We start from the raw sequence: 12,581 nt of genomic DNA on the forward strand, positions 1-12,581 counted from the left end.
TACCAATATCATGGCCCTCGCAGTTGTCGCACGGAATGTTTTAGATAACGTTATGCTGCAGCATTGCGTCAATCGGGTCCTTCACATTCGTATACAGTATTTTGGTTGTACGTGCTGTACCATTCTGTTGATAACGTTAGCTCGAACTCCTTAGTAACGGTCGTGTCATGAAAGGAAAACCTCTATTGTTCTCTTTCTCTACCGTGAACAGCAAATACTGATTGTAGTCGTTGACAGTATCCAGCGTATCTCTCACTTTGTATTTAGGTAGAGCGATAAAAAAGACATTCTCGAATGTTCTTAGAAAATGAATGGAAAAATATTGACTCTCAATTTTTGTTGATATCAATATCTGTATGTTGAGCACTATAACTGCTAAAATTTTCGACAGTGGACTCCCCACAGCTGTTCCAAAGTTCTGAGTATAAAACCGCAAGTGAAACATAAAATCTTCTTGTCCAGGCAAAAGAACACAATCTTCTAGAACAAATGCATGTCCATGCTGGTGTGTTTTCTAATCTTTGTCCACCCTTTCCTTAATGCTTGTATCACAATGTCCTTGGGTACATGACGAAATAGAGAAACCAACTCAAAAGAAACAATGACGTAGTTTTCCGTGGTCTTCAACTGTTTAACGTCTGTCGCAAACGTAAACGGGTGTCAAGTATTATACTCACTGTGAAAAGCGGATAGCAAAATGCTGCTGATCAATTTGGAATTACAGTCAGGTTTCTTTTACGCGGGTTGCTTCGTTTAAAATTGCAAAACGGTACAAGATACTTTTCCATTTTCGGACACAAGAAATTCACAGTTTTCGGTGTAAATACTAAAAATGTATGACATGGTATTTTGGCCTTTATAATGACTACTATCATATTCAGTCAAAGTTCGAACGTTTTGGGATAATTTTCTATGTTATTTTTTCAGCTTAATTTATTCTTTTTCATGCCTTTTCATACGAATTTGAAACGTAATTAAACGACTATATAATACGTTGGGCATAAACAAATCCAGAAATAATGGCATGAAGAGGAGAAAGAGAGCTTACGTATACATAATCTTGTTTCTCTCTGAGTGGGTTTGTTGAAATTGTTAGAAAAACCATTAAAACTGATAAGAAATATAAATTTCGGGAATATTGAAGAGAGAGACAGGATAAGAAGAGAATCCTTAATCAATGACTATCATGTAACTGCGCTAAAAAAATGGACAAAAGTTACCGATTTTTTATGGGTTTACTTTTAATCGCACTGACGAAACTACTCATGTATCATCAATCATAGTAACCCATGAGTTAGCAAAAACAATTTTACAGCTCTATCAGTCAAACTCTAACTGTGATGGTGAGGAAAGTGAAGCTACTCCGCACATAGGAGTATTTCAGTCAAAAACCTGGCCAAAATACGAAAAAAAATTTAAGTGTTCCTCGTTCTATTGATCCTTTTTGCATTCTCTGATACTTACTACATTGTATGCAGGCCAGCTTGAAATTATCTGAGTTGTTTACTAACGACAGTAACTATCATTACCTTCGTATTAGTTAGAGCCCATGAATAAGTCACAAATTGTTCTACGAAAAATATAAATTTCCGCTCATGTTTTTATAACTTTAAAGTGATTCTTGGGCGTAAATTGAATATATGCAGTAAAAACAAAGGCATATTAAGTAAATTTAGGTCAGAAATGTGTTGTATAGGTTGAAAAAACTTCTTCAAAACAAGGTCTTGCCATACCCGTGTCTTTCAGTTTCTTTTGATTAACAGTTTTTTTACAAAAAAGGATTTTTGTTTGGGTTCCCAACAAGTCCCAGCAAAAATTCACTCACCATTAGAAAGCTTATGTGTTTCTGAGTAAGTACCAAAAAGAAAATCTGCCCCATGCTCACCCATTCGTGATTGCGATCGATGCGAAGTTGGAACGTCCAGATTTTCTGATAATGTTTTTTTTTAATGAATGAGCGCATTTATGATGCTTTCGATTGTAAAAATTTGATTAGTTTCTTAAGATTGTGTGATAACTTGCCGAGAAATGCCCTATTCAAGTTGATTGCGCAATGCTACGAACATTCAAGTTATAAAAAGTTTCTGTTTCTGGAATAAAAACTTGAAAAAACCATCAAATGTTACCACAAAAGACCAAAACAATGATCGAGTGGTCAAAATCTTACAAAAAAAAAACAAAACAAATGTCCTTCAAGAAGCAATCGATCTTAAGACATCAACGAAGTCGTCTCAAAAGTTAGTTTAAATTAAATTGACAGTTTCGAAATATGGCAAAATTGGTATAGCTTAACCATAAAATTGTAAAGTTGGTCGGAAGCTTCACGTTCATTTCGTCCAAACAAAGGATTTATTGCAGTGATCGAAGCAAGAGACGCAAAACGCAAATGCTAAGAGAAAATTTGGAGTGATTTGCGATAAGGGCGCAACTGGCAAAAGATAAACATTGGGAAATATCAGTTTGAAAATTTGGAATTACATTTACAAATCGTAAGTTCAAAGGAAGTGACTAACATTAACATCAATACCAAAAATCGACGTAAAATAAACTTGTCTTATAGTTTCCTAACAATGCTACAATTTTTTACCGTCGGCTGTTTACGAAATATTTCGCAAATAAGCCCGTTGATTCAAAACAATGTAAAGGGCCTAGTTCCAAAGCATCTTTTGTTTCGGATAAACTGTTTTGTCGCCCTTCACTAAAAATTGATTAAAACTCAATGATCTACTGGGAGCACTGCGGTATCCAACATATCCATATCAGACGATCCTTTTAAAGCTAGCGATTTAAATGACGCTTCAAAAGTATCAAAATCTATTATTGGCAAAAAGGTATTCACCAGAACAAGCTCTTACCATATTTGTACTTTTTTCGAATTTCAGAGTAATAGCAGAGGACAGTTGATATATCACTGCTAGGTGATTCAACTTAACGAAACTTGTTAATAATAAGTTTTTATGTCTAAATATGAAGCGTGATAGAGATAAAACCACTTTAAGACACATTTGCTGTCTGAAAATTTTTTTTTAATTTTTGGCGCAACGCGGAGTGGCAGTGGTGATGGACGACGAGACCTATCTCACCCTGGATGGCAATGACTGGCAGGGTACATCGTATTACACTTCCCCCACGAAGGAAGTGAGCTCAGAGGTGAAATTTCTTTCACACACCAAGTTCCCCAAAGAAGTGCCTGCCAGAAGTTGCGTCTTTCATCAAGAAATACCATAAGCGCGAAGACACGGTGTTCTGGCCAGATTTGGCGTCGGCCCACTACTCGGTGCGATTGTTGGATGAGATGGAGCGGCTAAACAGCGATGTAGTACCGAAGTCGGCGAATCCGCCCAACGTCCCCCAGCTGCGTCCCATCGAGAATTTCTAGGCAAACTTAACGCGCAAAATCTATTCCAACAATTTTGCTGTGAAAACGGAGGAGGAATCAATAAAAAAACGAAGAAAGAGCTTACAAAAATGCCTACACGCATGTTTTCGTCCGCCATGGCGAATGTTTCGGTAACTGCCGGAAGGCCGCTTTTTTTGCAAATAAGATAAATAATACATCGGGTTAAAAAAAAAGCAATAGTTTAGCGCTATTACCTCACTTTCTCTCAATACGGGTTGTGTTGTAGTAGGGATAAGGTTGTTGAAGAACATTGAAGAGATAGAATGGGAGAGGATAACGTAAATAAATAGTAGAGTGCCAATGCTAAATTTCAACTTATTTGATCAGCAGACTTCTTTCCAGAACTAGGTACAGTTACAAAATTCTATTACCACAAACAGACATTCGATTCGATGCAACATTTCGATTCAATGCAACATTTCGTTGCATAGTTGCACAGCTTTTTCGCCAAAATAAAGAGCTGATGATAGACACATAGTTTCTTATGGGAAACAACGATGGCCACATGGCAGCGAAATCAGTAGATTATAGAATCAATCGGCTCAAAAGTACATGATGAAGGAAATGCTGGAGAACTTATTTACATTATTTTGCAGTGAAAGGAAATTTAGATGGCACTGACCTTTTTTTTCCTGTAGAAGACTGAACCACTGCGACCATTGGTAGTAGATCTATTGTGTATAATTTAAATCCTGTATGATTTGTTTGAGCGGTCGTTATTCTCTCCGCATTGGCAAGTTTCTGACAAAGTTCTAAATGATTCGGACTTCAGGGAGTCTTGCCTCAAAGCGGTCAAAGTTTCACTTTTTCGGCCGACGAGACAAAACGCAGGTAGTTCATGAAGTTTTCAATATCGAAAACAATTTTTTTATGCTTTATAGACCGTTCCGATAATTATAAATACACTTACGATTAACCGTCATTTCAAATAACGTGCAGTATTCAACCAAACGTTGGCTGCGTCCTGTTGTTTACATCCATAAGAAACAGATGCTGTCATTTTTTCTAACATTTAGTGCGAAATTTTGAAAATGCGTGGCCTTTCTCCCACAATGGACAAAAAGGTTAAGGAATACTACAAGCGGCATCCTTCAGTATCAGTACGAGATGTGGCGAGAAAGCTTGGGACCTCGGCGAGTAACGTTATGCGTGCCAAGGGAAGAATGGGTCTGCAGACCCGTCGGAAGCAGAAGCAGCCAAAACGAAATCCAAAACAAGCTGAATCTATGAAACCGAGAGCTCGGAAACTTTATGACAAACTTCTGACCAAAAAATGGGGTGTGTTATCATGGATGACGAAACCTACATAAAACTGGACTATAAGACTCTGCCAGGACCGCAATTTTATACATCACCGAAGGGAAAGGATGTCCCTGGACCAGTGAAAGCCATTTACACCGAAAAATTCGGCAAGAAGGTAATGGTTTGGCAGGCCATTTGTGAATGTGGAAAAATATCTCGTCCATTCATTACGAATGACACAATGAATGGTAAAATTTACGTGAAAGAGTGTTTGCAGAAAAGGTTGTTACCCATGGTTAAGCAGCATAACAATCCTCCAATCTTTTGGCCCGATCTTGCTTCCTGCCATTACTCTAAGGATGCACTGGGGTGGTATGAAACAAATAATGTCACATGTGTCCCAAAGGAGATGAATCCTCCAAACTGCCCTGAAGTTCGCCCTATTGAAACTTTTTGGGCTTTGACCAAGGCAAAGCTGAGGAAATATGTCAAACCAGCGGACAATGTTGAAAAATTTAAAAAAGATTGGTTTAAAGTGGTAAAAGTGGTCGGAGAACACACTGTGCAAATGCTTATGAGTAGTGTTAAGAGAAAAGTTTGAGAACTCGCGTATCCTACGAAAAATAATCCCAACTTGAATTGAAACCGAAAAGAAAACACTTATTATTTATATTTCAGAATAAAATGACCCGAAAAATCCTGTATTTTTTGTTTTATTCAAGAAAGAAGATGTATTTATAATTTTCGGAACAGTCTATAGAAATGCATGAAACTTCGAAATCTGGAGTTATCTAAATATGTATTCTTTGTAACAAATTAATTTTCTGGGAAAACCCTTTAGCTCGAAAAGACGATGACATCAAATTCCGACGTTTCATGCGTTTTCAAGACATTTGAATGAACCTTTGAACGTGGACTGAAGTCATTGACTTTGATGAGAGATGAGTGGGGTTGTATCACTGACCCAATTGTTATTCTATAAACTATTTTTGCACATATGTGGTAGCCCTGAAAAGGACCGATTTATTGTTAACGTGATCGAAAATTGCGACATTATATACGGAACTTTAATTCGTTTTTGCCCGATATTGGTATTCTCTGCCAAAAATGCAAAATTTGTGTAAGAGAGTGCCTTCAAATCTATCCAACGAATTTCAATCGCCTCGAGAAAGACTGTTTACCTGCAGGTTCAAAGGCAGCATCTGCTCTCACGGATACCACTGTTAGTATTCGTTCAAAACTTACTAGATATCTACATACTTTATTCGTGACGTAAATTTGATTTCCAATCATCACTAGTACAAGGAATACTGCTTATACTGGTATAAAAAATATTATTGCAATAAAATTTTCTTATTTTTGTTCTATATTTTGCTTGCATTCAATAAAAGAATTGTTATGAATTATCTTGTGGTGGTCATAATTTTGGTATTCGGCCTACGCGGGTTACCCTAATAAAAGAAAATCATTTTATTCATTCCAAATTTTCCTCGAAGAATATTCGAAGCACGACACACAAAATTAACTCTGTATTTGTTTTTTTTTTTTGTTTCTTAAACATAGTACCGCCTTCATAGATCCCTCAATTCTGGCTATCTGCAGTTCTCGACTAAAAAAACAAAACGTTTTTTTGAAAGCTGCTGAAAGCGAGTTTGAAAAAATGTTTCAACTTTTCGCTATTTTACTAAAGACAATATAAGCGAATCATCAAGTTTGGGAAATATTTACACAAACGATCAATGCATTGGCGTTCGAACATCACCCAGTGCTATAATGCTTTTCGGTGCACTATGCAAAGCATGCCAACTGAAGTAAGACGTAGTCTTACGTCAAATTTTATACATCGATTATACCAACGATTTGGAAGAATCTTTCATGGTTCATAGCGTTTCTTGTCGATTACATAGCGCGGCATTCACATGAATGAATAATATTTTGTGAGTAAAAAGTCTCAACACTTGATGGAATTAGGCTATTCTGGGAGACTGCCGCTACCAAATAACCGCTTATAGCTTTTCTAGGAAAAACCTACAGTCGTGATTCACTAACGTGTCCATTCTGTTTCCATCAACATTCTCCATTCCACGAATTTTCCGTCATATTGCAACTCAGCCGGTAGTCATCGCAAGACTGACAATTTCCTATCTTTTTCTTTTCCACAGTGATTTCGCCTAAAAAAAACGCTTGTCCGTGCTGGAGCCCACCGTTCGTCGTAGCGGCCAAATTGAATTCCACGTGCAACACACCGCGAAGGTACCACACGAGTGTGACAACGGTGTCATAATTTTCCACCATTTTTCGCGGTTTCCGGGTGCGCGGGATCGTTGAATGCACCGGAAGCCATACAACCCCGGCTGCCATTGGGAGCAGCAGCAGCATAACAATAACAACAATAACAACAGTGACAGCGAACAAAAAAAAACGGGAACACACGTTTGACAAAAAAAAATTTATGTGTGGGGCGCAAAGTGCTCTCCCGGGTAGAGCCTGCAACGCGTGTGATTGTGTGGTTGTGCGTTAGGTGTGTATGTGTGAATATAGGAAAGTCATAAAAACACGTACGCGTTGTAAAATTAACATCGATTTATTGGGCAGAGGGAAAAAAAGGGGAGGAAAAATAACATGAAAAGTTGAGCCATTTGAACCATTAAGCTAAACTAGATTTTTTCGAATTTGGATTTTTATTGGCCGATATTCGAAGCCCGAGTGGATTTACGGAATAATCAAAGCGTGAACCCGAAAGTGTGTGCAGCTTCATTTGGCAAGTTTTTCATTGACGTCGACGGAAGTGGACAAACGCACAAAAGCAGAAAACAGAAAAAAAAAATTCAATACGGGAACAAAGGCTTTCGTTTGCACAGCAGTTTATACCAATCGGAAATTGAGTGGGAAAATTTGCTTGTCTGTTTCTGTGAAATCGATATGTCCAATTTAGATGCACTGTATTGTTAGTTTTTGGAACTGCTGGTTGCATGACATAGGAAACTAGAATCTAGTGCAGCTTTTTTTCGTATAAAAAACCGTTGGGAGTAGCCGACGTGCATTGGTCCGAGCAGTGGGGTGTGATGGCCGATCCTCATGACGGGGACCGGTAATGTTCCCCAAACGCCAATACCCACTGTACAATGCGGGCCCACGATGGGCCAACAATTACTAACGACCACCAGCAGAGCCATCCGCATTGGGAAGATTCGCACTCGCCACTAGCAGCAGGAGAGACGTCGCTTTCGGCAGGACCCAATCCTCGTCGTCGTTGCCTTCATCGTCCAAGCTGCTGCAGCTGGGGCGCGTGTTACTGGCTGTTGACAATTGTTCTAACCGGTTGGCTGGTTCCTCCGACTGGAGCAGGTCCACGCTACAGCTCACGGATTGTGGAAACCAAATCCGGAGCGATTCGCGGAGTGATTCTGGAGCTGAATTCCAAGTACCTGGAGCCGGTGGAGGTAGGTGGCTCTTAGTCGATCGATCGTTTACTGTGAAACATATACTGATTTTTGCTTTTGTTTCAATACTATTTTTTTCCCGAAAGGTATTTAAAGCAGTGCCCTACGCCACTCCTCCGGTTGTAAATTTGAGATTTGAACCTCCGAAGAAGTTACCCCCGTGGAAAGGAACCAAGTTGGCGGATACTTTCGGGCCAGTTTGTCCTCAGGTAGGTCATCTAAATTTTCTGATTAAATGCTTGAAGAGAGCTGCGTTATAGCTAAAACACATTCGTTATTCAGATTTCAAAATTTTCAAATGTCAATAATTTACGGTGAAGAACAAATGTTTCTATTTGCTATCCCAAACAGCAAAATAAGTTTTATGAAGTCATGACATGAGATCTATTGTGAAAAAAATTACATGAGATCTAGGATAAGGAACTAGGATGAGGTAATAATTGAATGCAGTTTTAGTAAGTAGGTAAAACAGATTTGGATAATAACTGATCCCTGACCACTTTTAAAATTTTCTCGATTTTGACAATGTGGATTTCAACATGCTATCAGTTGACGTCCATGTTTGACGAATTTGTTTGAAACAATGGTTATTACTAGATAATTTTACTGTGAGTTTTAAAAAATTATGTTGATTTTTTGTAGGTGAAAAATTGAAACTGAAATAATGAACTGGAAGTTGTAACATTGGGTAAAAATTACATTTTTTCATAAATTTGTGAACTTCCCTTCTTTTATTTGCGCTCAAGCTTTGAGAGAACTCAAAATTTGTTATAATATGTAGAACATATGTTTGAGATTCAGTAGTTGGGGAATTTGAGATTGGATTTTTTATATCCAAATACAGGTCGGACTCGATTATCCGGAACATCGAAAAAATTTTCATTCCGGATAATCGAGTTTTCTGGATAATCGAATCACACAAAAAACACTGAAATTTTGCAATCAACGAACATAAAAAAAATATTTCTTTTCTTTATTTACTTGTATGATGCAGTGGCGTAACCAGAAGTTATTTCTGAGACGAAAAGAGGTAAAATCTTGAGAAGCAAAATAAATAAATTGGACATCGATTATTTTCACTTAATTCGAACATGTCCCAAATATGCCGGAAGTGACTTAAATGGTAACAAATATGCCAGAAGGGATAGTAAAGATAAAATTTCGGAATAAAAATTGAAAACGGACACCAAAAATATAAAATTCCGGATAATCGAGTCTAAAATTCCGGATAACCGAATTCCGGATAATCGAGTTTCCGGATAATCGAGTCTCCGGATAATCGAGTCCGACCTGTATTAGGTTCTCGTTACCAACGAAACTAAAACATATGGTATACAAACCTGTCTGACCCATTTGTAATTTAATTGTGGCGTCGTATACTTTTAGTTCTGTGAAAATGTCTGACTTGTGCCACAGTATCGTCTTTTACGTAAAATGTTACTAAGTTTTCTTTGCATTTCGGCAGCTGCTGCGCATCGAGAGTTAAAAAAGCGGAAATTCTGCCCGAAGGGAAGTTATGCGCAAGCCGGTGCACACTGGGAACAAATGAACCCAAATTCCCAGTAATTAGAAACCGCTGGACTGGCAACTTGAAAGATAGCTTTTTTCAGGTAAAATTCGACAATAAATCAATTGGTGATAGTTTCATCCTGAGCAGGGCACGGGAAAAGGTCTATATTATAAATAGGCCCTGCACAAAATAAAACCATCACCAATCGATTTGTTGACCAATTTTACATAAGGAATGCTATCCATACGAAACAAAACAAACAATATCGCACGCTTAGCCTTGGGGCTTATAGCGGTCTCGATCAACTAGATTAGTTGAGAGAATTCGTTATCGATATTGTTTTGGTACATTTTGTATGTGTAGGATAAGTACAACGATACACCGTACCCCAGTGCTGAGTCGAGGAAATTTCCAGCTCGAAAAGATCCTCGACTCGATCGGGAATCGAACCCGATATCACAACCGTGTGGGAGAGCTAGCCGACCGACATCGCTAACCACAGAGCCTCAGGGACCACACATCCCATACGAAGTGATCACGAAAAAACACAAACTTGGACACGACCATCACAGATTTTGCTCAAAGTTGGGAGAATTATTCATCTACTGTCACTTTGGAAAAATCCCAAATTTGGTGTCGATTGGAATTCCCCCCCGCTCTCCAAGACCACCATTTTTTGCAATGTCACGCATTTTTTGTTCAAAATCTCTTTTTTCTTCTTCTTAAAATTCATAGACGTAAGATATCCGAAAAATACTGATAGACGATTTTTGAAGAAAATAAACCAAGGAATTCAGTAAAAATATAAGTTTTGACCAGAAGTGTTGCCGGATAAATTATTTTTGTATTTGAAAACTAAATTTACATTTTTCGACAAATGCAGCCATTTTTATTTCAAATTTGATAATTTCATCGTGTTCCTTGGAAAATTTCACATAAGAAACAACTATCATCCCGAGGTAATATGAGCCAATCTCGAGATATTACATTATTACGAAAAAAGTTGTAGCTAGCGATGAGCAATACTTCAAATGACTCATAGGTAACGATATTTTCAAAAGAAACAGCAAAAACATAGTTAAAAACAAGAAAATCAAGAGCAAGAGAAAGAGAAGACGAGGACAAAACAAGGACAAGACAAGGACAAGACAAGGACAAGACAAGGACAAGGACAAGACGAGAACAAGACGAGGACAAGACAATGACAAGACCATGACAAGATATTGACAAAACAATGACAAAACAATAAAAAGACAATGACAAGATAATGACAAGACAATGACAAGACAATGACAAGACAATGACAAGACAATGACAAGACAATGACAAGACAATGACAAGACAATGACAAGACAATGACAAGACCATGACAAGACAAGGACAAGACAATAACAAGACAATGACAAGACAATGTCAAGACAAGGACATGACAAGGACAAGACAAGGACAAGACAAGGATAAGACAATGACAAGACAAGGAGAAGACCAGGACAAGACGAGGACAAGACAAGGACAAGACAAGGACAAGACAAGGACAAGACAAGGACAAGACAAGGACAAGACAAGAACAAGACCATGACAAGATAATGACAAAACAATGACAAAACAATAAAAAGACAATGACAAGACAAGGACCAGCCAATGACAAGACAACGACAAGACAATGTCAAGACAAGGACATGACAAGGACAAGACAAGGACAAGACAAGGAGAAGACCAGGACAAGACGAGGACAAGACAAGGACAAGACAAGGACAAGACAAGGACAAGACAAGGACAAGACAAGAACAAGACAAGGACAAGACAAGGACAAGACAAGGACAAGACAAGGACAAGACAAGAACAAGACAAGGACAAGACAAGGACAAGACAATGACAAGCCCAGGACAAGACAAGGACAAGACAACAGAATGACGAGGACAAAAAAGGACAAGACAAGGATACGAATAGGACATGACAAGGGCAAGACAAGAACAAGACAAGGACAAATAAATTTCTTTTTGAGCGTCTTAGTAGAATAGAATTGAATATTGAGAATAGGTTATGTTTCCATTTTACTCTACTACAGAAACTTTTGTAGTAGAATTAAATGGAAACATAACCTATTCTCCATATTCAAGACAAGGACAAGACAATGATAAGACAAGTACAAGTCGAGGACAAAACAATAATAAGACAAGGACAGATCAAGGGCAGAACAAGAACAGGGACAAGACAAACATTGGACGAGGACAAGACAATGACAAGACAAATACTTAACAGGGACAAAGCAAGGACAAGACAAGGACAAGTCAAGACAAGTACAATACAGAAACAAGAAAAAGACAAGACGAAGACAGGACAAGAACAAGACAGGGACAAGACAAGACAAGGACAAGACAAGGACAAGACAAAGACAATACAAGGACAAGCAAGGACAAGACAATGACAAGACAACGAAGAGACATTGACAAGACAAGGATAAAAAATTTCAAGATGTAAAATAAAACAAGGACAAGACAAGGACGAGACATGTACTAGACGAGGACGAGACAACGACAAGACAGGGACAAAACAAGGACAAGACAAGGACAAGACAAGGACGAGACAAGGACAAGACAAGAACAAGAAAAGGACAAGACAAGACAAGACAAGGACAAGACAAGGACAAGACAAGGACAAGACAAGGACAAGACAAGGACAAGACAAGGACGAGACAAGGACAAGACAAGAACAAAACAAGTACAAGACAAGACAAGACAAGGTCAAGACAAGGACAAGACAAGGACAGGGCAAGGACGAGAAGAAGCATAAAATAAAGATAAGACTAATACAAGACATGGGGTCAAGGCAAGGCTCGTTACAAAGTTTGATCAAAATTTTCACTGTAGCCTTTTAGCAGCTGTTGAATATAAGGTTGTTGATTTGGGGCCTTACAATCAATAAATATAAATAAATATTATCATGATATTTTTTAAATACGACGTTTCGGTCGTACATTGCTATC

At 38.2% G+C, this 12,581-nt stretch overlaps 1 protein-coding gene across 2 annotated transcripts in view; it reads left to right on the forward strand.

Annotated features, from left to right (window-relative positions):
• LOC129723412 (neuroligin-4, X-linked-like) overlaps window positions 1-12,581 on the forward strand; it is a 591,759-nt gene that overhangs the window by 324,420 nt on the left and 254,758 nt on the right. For both annotated transcript variants that reach the window (XM_055677612.1, XM_055677613.1), the window contains 2 exons: window positions 6,805-8,085; window positions 8,172-8,294. In XM_055677612.1, coding sequence (XP_055533587.1) covers window positions 7,768-8,085; window positions 8,172-8,294 — 441 coding nt within the window. In that variant the 5' untranslated portion in view covers window positions 6,805-7,767. The remainder of the gene's footprint in view (window positions 1-6,804; window positions 8,086-8,171; window positions 8,295-12,581) is intronic.

Source organism: Wyeomyia smithii, chromosome 2, assembly GCF_029784165.1.
Source record: "Wyeomyia smithii strain HCP4-BCI-WySm-NY-G18 chromosome 2, ASM2978416v1, whole genome shotgun sequence".
NCBI classification, from domain to species: domain Eukaryota; kingdom Metazoa; phylum Arthropoda; class Insecta; order Diptera; family Culicidae; genus Wyeomyia; species Wyeomyia smithii.